Raw genomic sequence first — 18,382 nt, 5'->3', positions numbered from 1 at the left:
TAGCTCGAAACTTCGGAACCCCGAAACCTTGAAACTTCGAAAGCTCGAAACCTCAAAACTTCGGAAGCTCGAAACCTCAAAACTTCGGAAGCTCGAAATCTCAAAACTTCGAAAGCTCGAAACCTCGAAACTTCTAAACCTCGAAACTTCTAAATCTCGAAAGTTCGAAACTTCTAAACTTCGAAACTTCTAAACTTCGAAACTTCTAAACCTCGAAACTTCTAAAGCTCGAAATTTCGATACCTCGAAACTTCGAAAGCTTGAATCTTCTAAACCTCGGAATGTTTAAACGTCGAAACTTCTGTACCCCCCGAAACATCGAAACTTCGAAGTTCCTTTCATTCCTTCGAATCCTTCGAATCTTCGGAAAAGTAACAGCCCTAGCATCGACCATAACCGCAGTCTAATTTAGACGTCGACCGCAATCGAGGCATCGAAGGCGAAAGGAAGATCGAGGAGTGATTCCCCAAGGAAAACAGCGAACCGGTGCGCGGTGGCTCGACGGACTCGTAATTGGGCGAGCCCGAACGGAGCACACTCGTCGACGCACGGAATACGAGCGAATACGCGCCACACAGTGCACAGAGAGCTCGTATATCTCGTCGACGTAGATACGCAGAAGCCACGACCACAGAGACAAGAGACTCGTGTATATAAATAGCTAGTTAGGGTCGATGGACAGGCTAAAGAGGCGAACGCGAATCGTGAGAGCAGGGATTCGTTCACCTGCCCGCGACGCATCTTTTCCAGACCGTCCTCGCGGAATCAGGATCATCTCTTCAGTTCCCCAAATTCTGGCCCATCGATTCTTGAAGAATCGCCTTAAACCCGATTCATTTTCCGGTATCCGTCACGGCGGACAAGGATTTGCTGTTTAAGAATGACCTTTTTCCAGCTGACGCGATTCCACGTCACGCATATCGAAGTCTACAGCTGATCGTGACGTATCACGCGTCGTTTTATCGACTCCGCATCCAAATTCCCGATTAGCGTCGCTATCCCAAGACAAACTTGTCTCGTTGTTTTTGAAGATGGTAACAACGGAACTTTGTACATGTATTTTAAATGTGTTTTAAATCTTCTTTACTTTTCCCTTCGCAATTTCGACTAATAACAATGTTTAACACTAAACTTACCGACCATCAACGGTAACTGATGTGTGTATAGTGTTATTAATTATATTTTATACGATTTTTACTATAATATACAAGTTATCTCAGCCAAAGCAGGCCACCTAAATATCTCCTTTATCTTTAATGACTCGAAAAATATTTATAGCATAATTTAAATGGTATCGATGGAAGAACAATATTTTTGTCCGGTTATTTTTCCATAGTTTCTTGAAGGTCATCGTTATCTTTTTATCGGGAAAACTTATCTTTTTTATTCCATCTTATAGGTGCTGAAAAAATACATTTTAATATGCTCAAGTCATTAACAAGATCGAATAAAAAAAAGAAGAAGGTTTTCCCGATAAAAAATAACGATGACCTTGAAAAAACTAAAAGAAATTGACCGGACAAGAAAAATTGTTCTTCTACGATATATTCCTCCTTCGATACCATTTAAATTATGCCATGAATATTTTGTTTGTGTCATTAAAAATAGAGGAGATATTTAGGTAGCCTGCTTTGGCCGAGACAACCTGTATACTGGAGTCAAAAAATATATTCAATAAATTCCCATGAAAACACCTTTACGATTTCAATAATTGCCAACTAAAAAATCTAAAAACGAGGAATAAAACCTCTTGATAGGTTTAGCGTTAAGAAAATTCACACATTAGCTAGCAAACTAATCCTTCTAACGTCTCGAAGAAGCTGAAGCTGTTGGGAAAACTGTAGCTCCTACCGTTCTCGGTTTTAGGGCCAGGCTAGAGTGCCCCATGGGGCAATTTTGCCCGGAGCGAACCGACTCGATTCAAAGTGAAGGATGCGAACGATGCGCGACGATGAAGCGTTGCGCTCCGCGTCGCATCGTCTCGCCACGCTCTCGAGCGTTTATTGCCGGGAAGAATATTTTCGACCGAGCTAGCTGCGCCTCTACCTGGAACCTTCCGTGAATCATCGTTCACGGAGCAGATGAGCCATCATGCGCGGCGGAGCCCATTCAAATTGCACCACTTTCGAAATACCTCCGCGTTCGGACACATTCGTGTCCTCCGGGAAGAAGCTCCGTTCGTTTCCGACGCGTTCGAATCTTCAAAAAAAATTCCGAAATACCGGGTTAGTTTCTCCTGGCATACGCGAGTATCCCGTGGGACGCGGAACGCTCCCCGAGCTTCTACTCGCGGAAGACGACGGCGACGCACGCGGAAATCGCGCGAGAGAATCGACGAGCACCGTCGAGGGAACGTCTGCGAAAGTTTACAGCGCGGAACGGTCGAAGCTCGGCGATAAGGCGACGAGGAAGCGGCGTTATCGAAAATAGGCGACGCACAGTCCCGGACAAGCTGTCTGCCGCACGCGAGGCAGTCGAGAATCGGTCTTTCATCGAAGAGATTCGTACAAACAGAGAGCGGAACGTTTCCTGTTTCCCTCGAAATTGAATAGACTACTTTACGACGACCCCCCCAGTCTCCGGAATATCCCTGAAAATTCTCGCAGAATGCCGCGGAGGGGGGGAGAGACGAGAATTCCCGCGGAGGCAATTGTCGGGAGGAGGCGTGACATGCTCGCGGCGCAGCTCCGCGGCGAATTAACGCCACTTTGCGCGGCCTCCGGCGAGCACGGAGACCAAGTGGGCATAAACGACATAAAAATACGACGATTATTTTCGGAGCGACTCGTGGAAGCCCGTTGCACTCATCGCGAACCCCCGGCTCGCTCCTGTGCGTTCCTTTTCAATGGGCCCCCATGTCCCGCCACGCTTTGCTCCTCCGACTTCTCTCTTCTCGCGAGATTCCATCTTCCAGCTCACCTCTGATCTTCCGAGATCGACACCGATCTCCTATCGCGTCGAACTTTCGCGATTTTCCAGCTCACCACCGTTCTTTCCAACCGGCTAGATCGACGACGAACTTCTATATCCTACCGAACTTTCGATTTTCGTCGCGCGAACACACTTCACCACCGAAAGGAGATCACTCGTCCATCCTCGGATCTCTGGGTCCGATTATGAATATTGTTATTATCGCGTCGCGAATCGCGATCTGTACACGCGTCACTGGCGATCGGTTAGGATAAGTGGCATTTAACGTGAACGTCGAAGGAGGAGGAGGAGCGAGTACGAGGACAGAGGGTGTGGGACCCGTTTTCTTTCGGTTCTCCGCGACGCGAACAGCTTTGCGGCGAGCCAACGACTGTCTCTTCTCTATGAGAACCTACAAGCTACTATGTACCGTGTGCTGCGAGCCGTGTGGTGTGTATACCGTGTGTCTCTCGCGCACGCACTTCTCGCCCGAGCGAGACTCTACCCCTTCCTTCCTTGTCGCGCCGACGAGAAGCCCCACGAGGACCAGTTAACTTGGTCGTTTGCCGCTTGCCTCTCCTCGACGCTCTTCAAGCTCTTCTTCCGCTTCTCTCGCTCCGAAGAGTCGCGCCCTCTTCTCTCTTTTACTCTCCGGCTTGTTCCTCTTCTACTACCGCGGCTGCTTCCTACCAGTGTATTACCATTTTACCTTACGGCCGCTCGATTGTTTGCTCAGCCGTGAAATGAAGGAAGCTCTAGGGCCTAGACTCCCCACCATAACCTCGAATGTCGCGGGGGTGGAGATCACACGACGAGGAGCCGACCTTCCGACAGGTGTTGCCAAGCACGCGGAACACGCGAGACGATTTGAGAGAACACCGACTCCCGCGATACCAGCGTTTAACAGTAAACCTATCACCACCGGACAAATAACTGGTTACAAATTTTTTGTTGTTCGATTGTTGAACTTGTAAAGATGCTTTCGCGTGCTAAATGATTAACACGAACGTTACCAGCATTTGTTTCGTTGGTTATCTTCCTTGTTCGAAAGTTTTATTGAATGCAACGTATCCAATTTTGAATTATTAAAACAGTTTAGTAAAAGGAAGTCACAGATTCTCTGAAAATTATGCATTCTGCTATGACTTTAAACAACGACGTGCATAAAATTAATTTGACTGTTTTTAAGTGAACTGTCGGGTTATGGATGTCACATATTTGTGATGGTGGTAGCGAACATGTTAAATGAATATACTTTAATAGCTCAGACATTTAAAGCTCGGTAGGTTTAGTGTTAACTCTCTATTAAATTTTCTATAAAATTATGTATATACTTTCATAATAATTTAATATTACTCCTTAATAATATTAAGATTTCTATGAAATTATTCACTTTCATAATAATTTAACCCTTCGCACTCGAATGGCGACTCTGAGGCGCCAGTAAAAATTGCCACACCATTATTCAAAACAGTTTTAATATTATTAAATTCGTCTATAAATTGTGTGAAAAGCCCAACTGTTACATGAGAAAACTGGTTAAATTTCATGTGCACAATTTAAAAAAGATTACATAGAATAAAAATGATCTGGTTTGAAAGAAATGATTTTGATTTTCGAATTAAAATTGCTTCGAGAGTGCAAATATGATTCTTCAATGATATTGAATTTTCTATAAAATTATTTACTTCAGAGAAGTGACAGCCCTAGTTGCAGCTACACAGGGTTGCCACCACGGTTTTCCTCGAATTTGTCCTACTTTTTAGTAGTCCGGAGGGATTTTCTTTAAGGGTCCGGGTTCTTCGATGTAAAGGTCGGTTGATCTTGGCCAGTCCATGCCAGTCAGACAAAACCAGCATATGTACATAGTAAGATTCATCCGACTGGCCTGGACTGGCTATTGTAAGATAAACCGACTTTACTCGCTTACACCTGCTCCACTATCACTAGAGTCGTTCTACGCAAAAATTGTTGATTTTACAGACGTGTAAAAACAGTGTCAACCTTTTTTCATTAAATTGTAAAACTGGAACACTAACAAACCGATAAGAATGAGATTTTAGGAGCTTATAGTGAAAGATCGGCTAGAATGAATCTATTGAACCTCAGAAACTAGAAACTTGAATTGTGAATCTAAGAAACTATTAAATTAGTTATTTTCTTGTCATTGACAAAATACAATTTGTTTAATCAATAGTTTGCCATCAATGAAGTTGGATCTAAAAATATTGTGATCAAAGAATTTAATTCTATTAAAGTTTTGTTAATAAACTTCATCTTAATTTATTTATTGGAATCTCTAATATAATTCACTAGAGATTTAGAGATTTACCAATATCAATCTATGTATTAGGTTGTCCCAAAAGTTCCTTCCGGAATGTGATCCTTTAATATTGCTAAATAAATATTAGGTTGTCCCAAAAGCTGGTTTTCGATGCATGTACATAATGCAAATTCATATTAAGAAGTACTAAAATATTAACATAAAGATTATCGTATTGTTTGTATTTATTTAGCGACATTAAAAGAACACATTCCGGAAGGAACTTTTGGGACAACCTAATACATAGATTGATTAGAGTGAAAGACTGCATAGTGAGTATGCAGTGCTAAAATCTTCACGAACTGCTAAATGGGCCGCGTCGACGTCTTGCCTGGCTAGAGCAACTGGAGACACGAAAATCCGTGTCCCGATGTTCGCGTCTTTCTTTCGAGAGGCAAACGAATTTTATTGGCGCACAATGCGCCGCTCTGACCGAGAAATTTATCTGTTGTGACCGAGTTGAATGCGCGAGCACAGCCAGCCGAGCGGTTCAGGTTCGTTTAGCAGAGCAGAATAGGTGACACGCAAGACCTGCCACCCTTTTAATTCCATATTACCCCCTTCCCGGGGGAAAAAAACCCCGGGAGGAGACGAAGGAGGAGTAGGATTCGAGATCCGGTCCGAGGGTCGATTCCCTCGACTTACGCGTAACGCTGGAGAGCGTGTGACGCGGCCATTCAAACAACAATAGATCATTTCGAGCCGACCCACGACGTATAATTAATACGATAAATGCACGCGGGAATTTCTAATCGACTTCCTGCGCGAGACCCAACGCCGAAACCGGGCAGAACCGGCTCTCCGCGTTTTCTCATCGCTCGCTGTGGCCCAGAAATCGTTTCTAACGTGAAACATCGGGCCCAAGGAATTATGTTAGCTGTTCGCAACGATTTTATTGAGTTGGCAAGAAAGTAATTTTGGTATTTTAAGGTGAAATAGAGCCCAATTTTTTTATCTAAGCAATGAACTTTAACGAATAAGGTATTTTCCCTTTTGTTCGGCGATCTTTTGCCAAAGAGAAAATATTTCATTGATTAAAAGTTCATCGCTTGAATAAAGAAATTCCCAATTGCATTGTTTCAAGACTCACAAGGGAAGAACCCCAAGTGTCCGACTTCGATTTTGATAATCTTTTGTGAGATAATGGTATATGGAACTCTAATTATGTATGCAAAATATTAGGCGTAGTTACTCAATAGTTTTAAAGATATAAACAATTAAAGTTTCAACCTGCTTACGCGGCTAATGGGACTCCGAAAACTACAGCTCGTATGAAACTTTAATTGTTTATATCTTTAAAACTATTGAGTAACTACAGCTAATATTTTGCTCTATCGAAATCGAAGTCGGACACTTGGGGTCCTACCCTTGTCAGATTCATAGAGAAGTAGGTCGTTGCATTCGTCTTGACGTAGCTATATTATCAAGTAACAAATATATAGTGACAATTAAAAAATTAAAGTAACTTAAATGTTAATTCATTTGGAAAATAACATTTTTTAAATTTTGTTGGAAAGATTTTTTGTGTTAGCACCGAAGACGCCTGAACAATTGCGATAACGTTTGAATAATGAAGGATATTACATTTTGAATGAAAGTATGGGACTCTGTGGGACTTAAAATGTATTCATTGTCACTTATATAAAAGATAAAACGCAGGCAATTGAATATTAGTCGGTTAATATTGTCAATTGGATAATTAATTCATCGATTGAGTCCACTGTGCGATGCGTCGATTTCAAAAAGCAGACGAGCGCGCTATCGAATAGCCAGAAATGGATTCGAAGTTCCCGGCGCGGATCTCTCGCACTCTATTCTCGAGGAAACCACCCTCGGGCGAAACGGGACTGTAGACGGCGAGACTCTGCTCCGCTGGGTTCGACCCGACGACCCACCGAGAAATTGACTCGCGTTCGTGAGTACATATTGAACTTACTCCCATCTCCCCCTGGTCGCCGTTGTCACACCGCCACTGGGCAAACGTGGGTGGCTGGTTTACACGCGGTGAGTCAACGCTAGCGTCGCGTCGCCGGTATGTATTGTGCCAGATCCTCGAGAAATCGGACCTCGTTCCCCGAGAAATTAAGAATACCCGAGCGGGATCTCGATAAACTTCCTGGCTGAATCTTAACCCTTAGCACTCGAATGGCGACTCTGAGGCGCCACTAACAATTGCTGTACCATTATTCAAAAAAGTATCTGATCAATTACTAAACGTTTAAGTATCGTATGAGATATTATACCAATTTCATATCCATAAAATTTCAAAAATCATGGAGAATGGAAATACGCCAGCTAGGAAGAAATGTTCAATTCTTTTAGTTAAAATAGCTCTGAGATAAGATGCTGAAAAGTTCCCTCAAACCAAATTGATTTGACTTCATTTTTTCAAATTTTTAAAAAGTTCTCTACAATGAGAATATTGCATCTCTTTATAATAATTGCAAAATAAATAGTGAAAAAATATTTTCCTCAAATGACAACATTTTTAGTAGATACGATAGTACATTCGATAAACGTCAATATGAACTGAAGTATCTGCAACACTGTAAACAATAGTAATTCCTGAAGAACTGCTAGATTTTTTACGAAATGAACTGCTAGATTTTCTACCAAATGAACTGCTAGATGAACAACCCTACCCACTGTGCGTCGAGCCGCGAAGAAAGCAAAAATGCCGCGCGAGGATGCGATGCGTGGTCCGCGAATTTTTCCGTGCGCGAACACTGCGCATCGATCCCTTCGTCGCGTGGTTTTCTGCGTTGTCGCGCCGCGTCGCGTCACCGGCGCGCGTCTCCGGAAAAACTCGCGGTCACAGCGAATCGAATTTTTCCTCCCGAGACCTCCGCGCTTTTCGCTTTGACGATGCTGCTGCTACGAAAACGCGAAGGCAACGAGGACAGCGAAGGCTAAACTCATCGCTTCCTCGCGATCAACTCGCGTCGCGTTTCTCTTAATCGGCGCGGCGCGTTGGGCAGAATTACGAAGGAGCAAACTGGAAGCACGGGTCTACGCCTACGCGGAGAGCGGTTCTCATTCGCTTCCGGTCACGCAATCCTCGGCCCTAATTAATCGACGCGACGTCGGGACACTCGGAAGATCGTGTCTTGGTTCCCCGTTGTTCTCATCGTTTCCGTCGTTTCTGATTTTCGAAACGACCACCGGATAAGATGCTGCTCGCTCTATTCCGGTGAAACCGGAAGCCGCGCGGTTGCACGGCTGCAATTGTCGCGGGCCACTGTTTGTCCTTGCCCGATACTCGGTTATCTTATCCGCTAGTCCTTTGCCTCCGAGCGAGATAACGAGCCGAAAGAAGGGTTTGTTTGGAGTTCAACCAACCCGAGGAGAATCCGACGTCCAGGTTCCTCGCGGGAGCTCGTCGCTCACGCTTTTTCCGAGACCTGCCCGTAGCGCTACCAGCAGTTTTATCACTTTTATCATCGTACGGATTATCTTCGGCGAGATCTAACGACGATAAAAACGCGTCGCACGACTAGCGGTAAGCGTTCAACCTTCTCCCTGTACATGGAATGCAAATGTACCCCAGGCTGACAAAAACGGAAATATGAAGTTGACGAATAGAAAATTTCGAATAATTTTCTAGAAATGCTGAAAGTTTTTAAAAATCAATAAAATTTCACAAATACTTGCGCAGACTAAGGGTTCACCGAGGAGACAAACGTCCATTAAGCGGGGACAATATAATCTGCCGTTACACTTAAGGTGGAGTGGGGTAAGTCCGTCCTAGTTTTTGCAAAGTTGGACGTTAAACTGATGTATTTTCAATCTGATATGTAAAAACTTAACGTTCTTGGTAACAAACTCTTGCCACAGTTATTACTGATGAATTAGCATTATGTAGGATTCCAATTTTCCTTGAAAATTATCATTTTGATAGGATATTGTACAAAGTGTCAACTAGAACGCAGTTGCCCCGAAAATGGGGCAAGTCCGTGTCTGAGAGTTAAAAATGCTTTCGAACCTTGTTTCAAGTGCTACGAGGCAAGAAAAGAATGATTAACAAGCCTGCTATAAAATTATTGCATTAAATTATATTGTTTAGTTTTATAGTTACCCATACAGTACGGACTTACCCCACCGTGATAGTACGGACTTGCCCCGTGTAGTAATATTTACGGGGCAAGATCATCTTAGTGTTTTTCTCAATAAATTTTAAAAAATACTATAAAAAAAATGGTATATTTAATGTAAATCTACATCAATATTTGTTGTACTTACCTAAAATAACAACACAGAATATATTAATAACTTGTCAACTATTGCACGTTCAGGGTAACCTCAAAGTTGTACGTGTACCTAGCACGTGACCGTTTGGCATTGGTTGATTTAAGCGAGGAAAACACCTTTATTATTGAGCAACATCTATGTAGAATAGTTCATACTAACTTATACTACATTAATAAATACAAGCTAGACAAAATTTCGTTCATATTATAATAAAAATAACCAATTAACGGACTTGCCCCGTAGACGGACTTACCCCACTCCACCTTATATGTACACAATTGAAGATTGTATTTTCCCTCTCGCAAAAAGGTTAGAATCCTATAGACTTTAGAGACTTAAAGATTCCTTTATACAACAAGTAAAGAACACTCTTATTACTAGACTGTGGATCTTTATGCGTTTATAGCAAAATCGAGTGGATGAAATTGAAAATTGTTGAAAAATGTAAAAAATCTAATGTTTCTAATGTTAGCCTGTACAGGGGTGTCATCGGACCCCATAAATTTCTAAAAGATAAGTGAAAAATACTAAACACTAAACCACCTAAACCTACCACTGCCGGTGTCAAATGACCGGTTTCATATTTTTCCTGTCACAATCATTGAAACTATGAAGTTGGTTACATGAAAATTGATTCGATAGATTTTTTTACTCGGGCACACATATTGTAATAAAAATTACACATAATCTAAATGAATAGAGCCTTGTACTTTTTGCAAAGCTGACATTTTAGTCGCTTTTAGTGCTCGGTGGGTTTAGTGTTAAAAATGTTGAACATATCACAGATACGTGTAGCATTCTTAGAAAATCTTTGGAAATTCTCCATTCGTCAACTTTTTATTTCCGATTTTATTAGCCCGGGATGCAAATGTACCCCTTACACAGAGAGAAGGTTAGGTTAGTTCTTCTTTCCCGACGCGATGGAACGTCGGACGCGCGACGAGCTTCCGGTGGAAATAATTTGCCGGCGGAGCAATCCGCGAGTTTCTCGACCGGATTACCGAGATGATATCAGCGATTTTACCACGGTAATTAACGCCGCTACCCGATAGAGTACGATAGACGGTCGTTGGTTCTGGCGCAAGGATCCGCGGTCGCGTCTCTGCTTTCGGCCGTGTTAGCGAGATAGACTCGACCGATTAATTGCCGGCCTCGTTAATCGACGCGAAGCTCGTTTCCACGGTCTACTCAACGATACGCTAATCGTTCTCGAGCGGTATCGTTCTTCTCCGATTTCCTACTGTTCTTCGGAACCAGGTTAGCTGCAATCTATAAAATCACGAACCAAGGACAAACCCCGGACATTTCCATCTGAAACCCTAACACTTCTAACGGGTAAACTTTACTTTACCGGACTCAAAATTAGTACCTTTCTCCTACGAATTATGATGTATTTGGTATGTGATCCAGTAAAGTACCCGGAGCGGATGCAGATCGAAGTTTCGAACCTCTATTTCTGACAGGTAAGAGCGCCGCCATATTGGTTTGTAGTGACGATCGCGAACCGCTTACCTTGCCGCCCCCTCCCCCTCGACCTAATCCTAACTAGAGATGGGAGATTCGATCACGATCGTTCCAAATCACGGTTATTTTTCACAGTGATCTGTGATTTTTCGTGATCGCTTCTGATTGGTGGAGAGCACAGGAACATAAAACTGTCCTTGGTCACTCTATATGTATAGAATCTGTGTTCTCGAGACATTGTGTGTGTGGTATATTTATATATTGTATACAATATACATATAAAAGATATACAAATGTATAAAAACTTACGACGAATAGTCAAGAATATAAAAAAATTAGTAAATATATTTATATATGTCTTATATAAACAATATGTAATATAAAAACATATATAAATATTTAACCTAAAAAGCAAAATAGAAATCCAATAAAAGGAAGAAATAAAGAACAACGAAATAATAAATAATAGAGAAATAATAAAGAAAACAAATCTACAATTTTTCAACTCGAACTAGGATCACGGTCATGATCGTGAAATAATCACGATCTACGAATTATGCTTATTCATACCACGAATTATCATTATTGAGTAACGTATTGTTTGGTATTGGTATTTAAATAAGAAATTGTCTATACCTTTCTACTAATTACATAAATAATACATTTTTTTTAACTCGAAAATGAAGAATTACTATAACTCGAGATAAAAAAAGTTAGGATCACAGTCGTGATCGTGAAAAAATCCTGGGTGTGTTGCGATCGACGCGAGATCCAGATTCGATCTGTTCCAGAAAACCAGAAAAGATGTTTCGAGTGCTCGGTACGCCTCTCGACACGGTAGCCGAGCAGAACGAACGAGACTCGTTCCATCGTGCTCGCGTAATCTCTCGTAATTGTAGTATTACGCGTGGTCCGCGCCGTGCCGCGCCGCAACCGATTCGATGCATCGTCCATTTGCGTTACATGATCGACTATCGGACCGCGACGAGAAATACCTACTATTCTCTGCCACCGAACGCCGTATACCGGGTGACCGTACCAAACACGGACGCTTCGATACTCGATATTGATCTGATTTTGAGAAATCAATTGCTCCGACCTTTGCTCCTTCGATTAATCTGCAGACGCAATCGTGTAATTGTCCGAGCGATATGGGACTTTTTGCCGGCGGAGTGACGCGCGTACCGTCGAGGACAGTTGCGGAAAAAGCAACCAGGAAAAACAGAAAAATCTATGGAAAACAAACGGCACCGTGACCGACTCGCAAAATCGACAGTACCTCTTTGAAAATTCACTTTTCCAGCGCTGATGTTAACAGAGCGTTCGTTTCGACGTTTTTCTTCGCGTTGTAATTATAAAGATTATCGGATGCAGGCGGTCGCGACGCATCCGTCTAAGAACACTGCCACCGGCACGGCGTTTCGCGCCAGAGATGACGATAAGATAACAAAAAGATGAGGTAAACAGGTGGGGAAACAGCGTGCCCGCCGACCTCCGCGATAGATCGTTTTCGAGCCGACTCGTTGGCTCGTTTCTCGGCGTAAGAGTTTTCTCAATTTGACGCGAGTAACAAATGTTGGAATTTATTTCATAAATAGAGGAAGAAGTGAATCTATTATTCGTTGGAAGGAAGGATTGATTTATTTCACTGTAGGTGTGTTAAAAAAATAACGAGAATTTCCATTTTTAAATATACAGACACTTTTCAGACATGTTTACCAATCAATTAAAAAAATGACGTGAATCGAACGCATACAACCCGCGAAATTTCAGAATTCTCGTTCAAAAACTCCAACACGGAAAATTCTACACGAAAATCATGTGAAAAGCACAGTTGGGTTAAACTTTACTTTACCGGACTGAAAATTGGAACCTTTCTCCTGCGAATTATGATGTATTTGGTATCTAATCCAGTAGATTTATACTCGGCGCGAATGCAGATCGAAGTTTCGATTCTCTAGGATCAATAGCTTAGGAGCTATGGTCGCTTAAAGTTGAGCATTTTTGACAGGTAAAGGCGCCGCCATATTGGTTTGTAGTGACGACCGCAAGCCGCTTACCTTGCCGCCTCCCTCCCCACGATCTAGTCCTAAACCAACTCATTGTCAGTAAACGGTGTGCGACCGTCACTAGAAACCAATATGGCGGCGCCCTTACCTGTCAAAAATGCTCAACTTCAAGCGACCATAGCTCCTCAAATACATCATAATTCGTAGGAGAAAGGCACAAATTTTGAGTCCGGTGAAGTAAAGAGCAGCCCACAGTTGTGTAAGGGTTAACTATTTGCGCAGGTACATACCTACATTGTACACTATACATGTGTACACGGGTTCGTATCCAGTCCAGCGCGAACGATTCATCGTCGTCCGAGGGTTAATTACGACGAAGTCTCGCTCTCATTGGCATGGTTATCGCGATCGCACTCGTTCGAGGCGACGTTTTAATTTAATTCGCGCCTCACCGATTTTCCCTTGACATTTTGGCGGGTTACGTAACGGGCCAGCGGCATCCAGCACGCGACGCCGTACGTTTCGAAAAACGGAAAAAAGTTTCGGGTCGATCGACTCTGGATGGGAGAACGGCGAATTTTTTACCAAAACGCGTGCAACTTTCTCGAAAGCTGACGATAGGCTGAACCAGGGTTTCCCAAACTGTGCTTCGCGAAAAAATATCATTAACAAAGCTTTGTTTCTACATTTTGAGTATATTAATTTTACGTATGAATTTTCCTAAGATTAATAATTTAATTATTAGAATTTATTAGAATTATTTGAATATTATTATAGAATTTCTAATAATTTAATTATTAGATTTTCCCTAATTATGTGTCATGACTGACTGCGGATCTTTATGCAAAATAAAAATGTTCTGCATTGGTTGCGGCCAGCAGTAAAATGTCATATAAACATTGATTTCATCCCTTAACGGTTTTATTGTATGAAAAGCAACAGTACAACATTCTTGAATTTTTAAATCTTATACTGTTTTATATTTCAACCAACCAATTCCTTCATAAATGCATAAAGATCCGCAGTCTAGTCATTACCTTCAAATGACACAAGGTGTGTGCTCCGTCAAAATTCAAAGACCCTTGAAGTGCTTCATTAGAGAAAGAGTTTGAGAAACCCTGGACTAAACATCGAATACGACACCAATGTACAGACACTTGTCAGACATGTTTACTAACACAGCACAACAAAAACCCGCGAAATTACAAAATTCTCATTATTATTTGAATACACACCTCGTATATTGAACTTGATTCCATCCCTACTATCGCTGTGCGACGATTCTCGATCGCAAGCTGCAACGAACGTCGACCGGCATGTGGCACCGATGCGACGCGTTTTCGATAAGCAAGTACGATCAAAATACGTAGTTGTTTTGTTCTCGAAACGTCAGAGAGAAACTCTCGATCGCCGCGATTCATTCGAAACGACCGATCCTCGTCGCTGACCGACACAAATATTTGCACCGTCAGATCATCGGATCAATTTACACCTGACTGGTCGCTAACGGTGACAAACGCGCGCCCGTCAGTGAAAGTCCTATTGAACCGTCGCGTGAAAAGAAAAAACCGACGCGTGCAGAACGACCGAAATAAGTAAACAGTTCGTAACGCCGGTGTCATCGATCGAGGATACACGGGCGAAATGTCAACTCGATTTCCATCGAAATACATACACTACTGTGCAAAAGAAAGAAGCACAAACATGCGTTTAAATATGATTATATTATGAAGGGATATCAATTTTCAAAAATACACCATTTATTTTGGAATACAACGTACATTTGAATGATTTCGAGGTTAATCGAGGTCCTACTGTATTAGATAATCCGCAATAACACACACATATAGTATTCTTAGAACTATTCAATTAAACAGCGGAATCCTTTTTCAAAGCTTACTGTGTTCTTATTTGAATTTTTACGCTTTTCTATGAAATATGACCGGGTGGTTCTTTCTTTTGCACAGTAGTGTACATAATATGTATACCTGTATAGGCTGGGGAACGGAACGATCCAAGGATAACCGGAAGTGATCGGACATTCGCTGGCAACTGCCATCGAAGATATCGGAATACCGTTTTTCATAATGCCTCTGGATATTGAGGACGAACGGTTGGAACACGCGTGCTGCGTAAAAAGTAAAAAGTGTCCAGCGAGCGACACGCGACAGGAAGAAGGAAGCCCTTCCTCTGGCGTAACGATTATCTAAGGCGTGCATCGTGCAGCGTGCGTGTGTCATCGGTTGCGACGAGATGTGACAGGACGGAATAGGATGGAACAGGATGGAGAACAGAATGGGACAGGAGTGTTTTATGTAACACGATTCGCGGACTTCGTGTAATCGTGATCCTGTTTCGCCGGCGTGAACAGCGGGCACATAAGGAGGCTCAAAGATGGCCTCTGCTGTCCAGCCGCTTATCAAATTCTCAGCAGAAGCTCTCTCTCTCTCTCCGATAAAGGAGACCGCCCCCTTCGTCTCGGGCCCATCGATCGTTTCGCTCTTATTGTTAGCTTTCTAGAAGGTTGATCTAGAGGGTACTTACGATTAGGACCAAGAGCGGCGTGCTATCCCAGGGATCCTCTCCGCGTACACTCTCCCGTGTCAACGACAAACCCACCACCTGATCCAAGTCTCTCCCGTGATCGCGCGGAGCACACACGTTTACGTTTATCCCAGTGACCGGGATCGATCGCGCACCGCCTACCGTTTCGTTACGATACGTTCGCGAAACTGAACCGCGGAAGACTCGCGGGGCAACGGAAACCAGCGGACACCGTGCCAAAACAAACGCCGCGCCGCGTAAACAACACGAGAAACACCCGGATCATCCGCGGTTGCGATCGGTCACGATCAGTTGTCGTAAACACTGGCCGCCATGCTCTCTTAGCACCTGTCAATATCGGCGCACGTCGCCGCCATCTCGCGGCGCCATGATCTTTTCGGAGCGACTCTACCGCCCCCTAACGCTCGTACGACTAACCCCTTTCCCACTCGGACGGTATTAGACGTCCCTGTAATCTGTAATCTCTCTTCAAGAGGTAACACAGTACGCGACTTCCTGACATCGACGAGATACCACGCTCGCCACAAGATGGACAGATAGTCAAAGACCTTTTCTCGCTAGTACCCGATTCACCAACGATTCGTATATATATCGTCCTCAATCGCTGTTTCAACTTCAACAGGAATTTTGTCAGCCGGGTAACGGCCGTGCGTTTCGTTCCATAATAAATGCCGTTTTAGTTATGATGGGATTTTAACCATGTTTTATATATAAATTTAGATTAGATACATATTTACATGTATATACGTATTATGTGTATACATACATTATGCTTTCATAATGTAGGAATTATTTGCAGAAGTTTTCATTTTACGAATACATACATACATATAATATACTTTCATTTTTACATGATTATTGAAAGATTTTAACTAAATACATCCGTAACATGTAATTATAATTATTTTAAAAATATATGTATAATGTATATATATATATTTTTACTGCGAATTTTTCAGCGTTTCGATTAGATGACGAAAAGATACCAAATCATGACACAGCTCCGTTAAAAGGATCCAAACACTTTTTACACTGACAGTATTACACACATACATATATTTGCATGCCGGTGCGGCGCAGCACATGCGACCATGCGACATGCGACATGCGACTGCATTGGACTGCATGCGACTCGTTGATCAAAAAATAAATATTGCAACTAAAAAAGAGTGAATGGTTAGAGGGGGAACAAAAAAAATATTTATATCTATATATTTACATATGTACACGTTACAATTTACAATTGAAATGTTAATTTGCCGTGTATGTTAGTAAATAAGAGAAATATCGATAAGAGAATTCGATATGGTATATATATATATGTATTTACTTAGAACAGTATTTTATTTACAATGGGTACGATGTGTTACGGTTGTTATCTAAATAGGACACATTGATTATTTATATTCTAATTTTTCTTTCTAGTCAGTATTAAAAGATGAGTAGTAGTTTAACAGAAATTATGGTCGAATCAAAATCATACAACGCGAAAGACTTTTATATTGGGCTAGGACTCGCGATTGGTTCGAGTGGTTTTATAGGTTAGTGCCTTAGAATTACATATATGGAGTGTTTTCCACACAAGTCACTTACTTTTTCTAATTCTCCTATACTATGATGATCATTTAGGAGCTAGTTTTATTATAAAAAAGAAAGCATTGATTCGTCTTCAAAGATGCGGCGGGTTACGAGCATCGTCTGGAGGGTTTGGATACTTGAAAGAATGGATATGGTGGGCTGGTCTCCTTTCAAGTAAGTAACTGTAAATGATTTCCTAGCGTAACTATGGCTATGTCTTCTAAAACTGTATTTTCGCATTCAAGTGGCGATAGGAGAAGCAGCTAATTTTGCTGCTTATGCTTTTGCACCAGCTTCCTTAGTTACTCCGTTAGGAGCACTCAGCGTTCTAATATCTGCGATATTAGCATCGAAGTATTTAAATGAGAAACTTAACTTATTTGGAAAGGTAAAAGCTAATATTCTACAATGTATATCTAACATGGATACATGTAAATATGTTTCTTTCAGATTGGTTGCCTATTATGCGTATTAGGTTCTACGATGATTGTACTCCATTCTCCCAAAGATGAAGAAGTTAGTACGTTAAATGAGTTAGTAGATAAAGTAAAAGATCCAGGTTACATTATTTACATACTAATAGTAATGTTATATAGTCTGTTAACAATTTTTTATTTTGGTCCTGCTTATGGAAACCAAAATATTATGGTATATATCTGCCTATGCTCGTTCATTGGTTCGTTAACTGTTATGAGCTGTAAAGGACTAGGGCTAGCTTTAAAAGAAACCATTAGTGGATCTAACAACGGGTTTACAAACTGGTTAACGTGGGTTCTTTTATTTACCGTTATACTATGTATCAGCGTACAAATGAATTATTTGAACAAGTCGTTAGATTTGTTTGAAACTACAATAGTTACGCCTATTTATTATGTTATTTTTACGTCGTTAGTGATAATCGCGTCCGCGATATTATTTAGAGAATGGGAGAACATGGGAACCGAAGACATTCTAGGATGCTTTTGCGGTTTTCTCACAGTGATCATTGCAATATTTTTATTAAATGGATTTAAGGAATTAGACATACACTATGGTAATATCAAGCATATGTTAAGACCCAAAAGAGAATTGCATTTAAGCAATAATACCCAATGGCACAATGCTGACGAAGAAAGATTAATAACGAGATTAGACACAGAACTAGAGCATTCGTATGGCGCCTAAGGATTAGTCGAACAAATTGTGACAAGCAATATATAAGAATTCATATCTATGTATATATTGTACAATATTGTAAAGGTAATAATTTATTAATAGAATATCGTGTTCACAGAAAGACTTTTAT

The 18,382-nt window shown here is 41.7% G+C and overlaps 2 protein-coding genes across 7 annotated transcripts in view; one reads left to right on the top strand and one right to left on the bottom strand.

Moving 5' to 3' along the window:
• The window catches only part of Fak (protein tyrosine kinase 2 Fak), a 75,413-nt gene extending 59,534 nt beyond the window's left edge, over nt 1-15,879 (bottom strand). For 3 of the 5 annotated variants that reach the window (XM_076440694.1, XM_076440695.1, XM_076440700.1), the window contains exon 1: nt 2,920-4,668. The gene's annotated coding sequence lies outside the window, so the exon portion shown is untranslated. Of the gene's footprint in view, nt 1-2,919; nt 4,669-15,498 lie in introns of those variants that run through there. The other 2 variants (XM_076440697.1, XM_076440699.1) reach the window with 2 other exon arrangements.
• A 751-nt stretch (nt 15,880-16,630) lies between these two features.
• Nucleotides 16,631-18,373, top strand: Spict (magnesium transporter spict). 2 transcript variants are annotated; one of them, XM_076440719.1, is made up of 5 exons: nt 16,631-16,827; nt 16,945-17,060; nt 17,149-17,271; nt 17,343-17,485; nt 17,548-18,373. In XM_076440719.1, exons 2-5 carry the CDS (start codon nt 16,958-16,960, stop codon nt 18,259-18,261), a joined length of 1,083 nt encoding a protein of 360 aa, XP_076296834.1. In that variant the 5' UTR covers nt 16,631-16,827; nt 16,945-16,957; the 3' UTR covers nt 18,262-18,373. The 2 variants fall into 2 exon arrangements, with proteins under 2 accessions (XP_076296834.1, XP_076296836.1); XM_076440721.1 differs by lacking the exon at nt 16,631-16,827 and adding an exon at nt 16,857-16,875.
• Nucleotides 18,374-18,382: the final 9 nt, after the last annotated feature.

This window comes from Lasioglossum baleicum, chromosome 16 (genome assembly GCF_051020765.1).
Source record: "Lasioglossum baleicum chromosome 16, iyLasBale1, whole genome shotgun sequence".
Taxonomy (NCBI): domain Eukaryota; kingdom Metazoa; phylum Arthropoda; class Insecta; order Hymenoptera; family Halictidae; genus Lasioglossum; species Lasioglossum baleicum.
The sequence above is the reverse complement of the archived record's forward strand: the minus strand, read 5'-3'. Positions and strand labels throughout refer to the sequence as shown.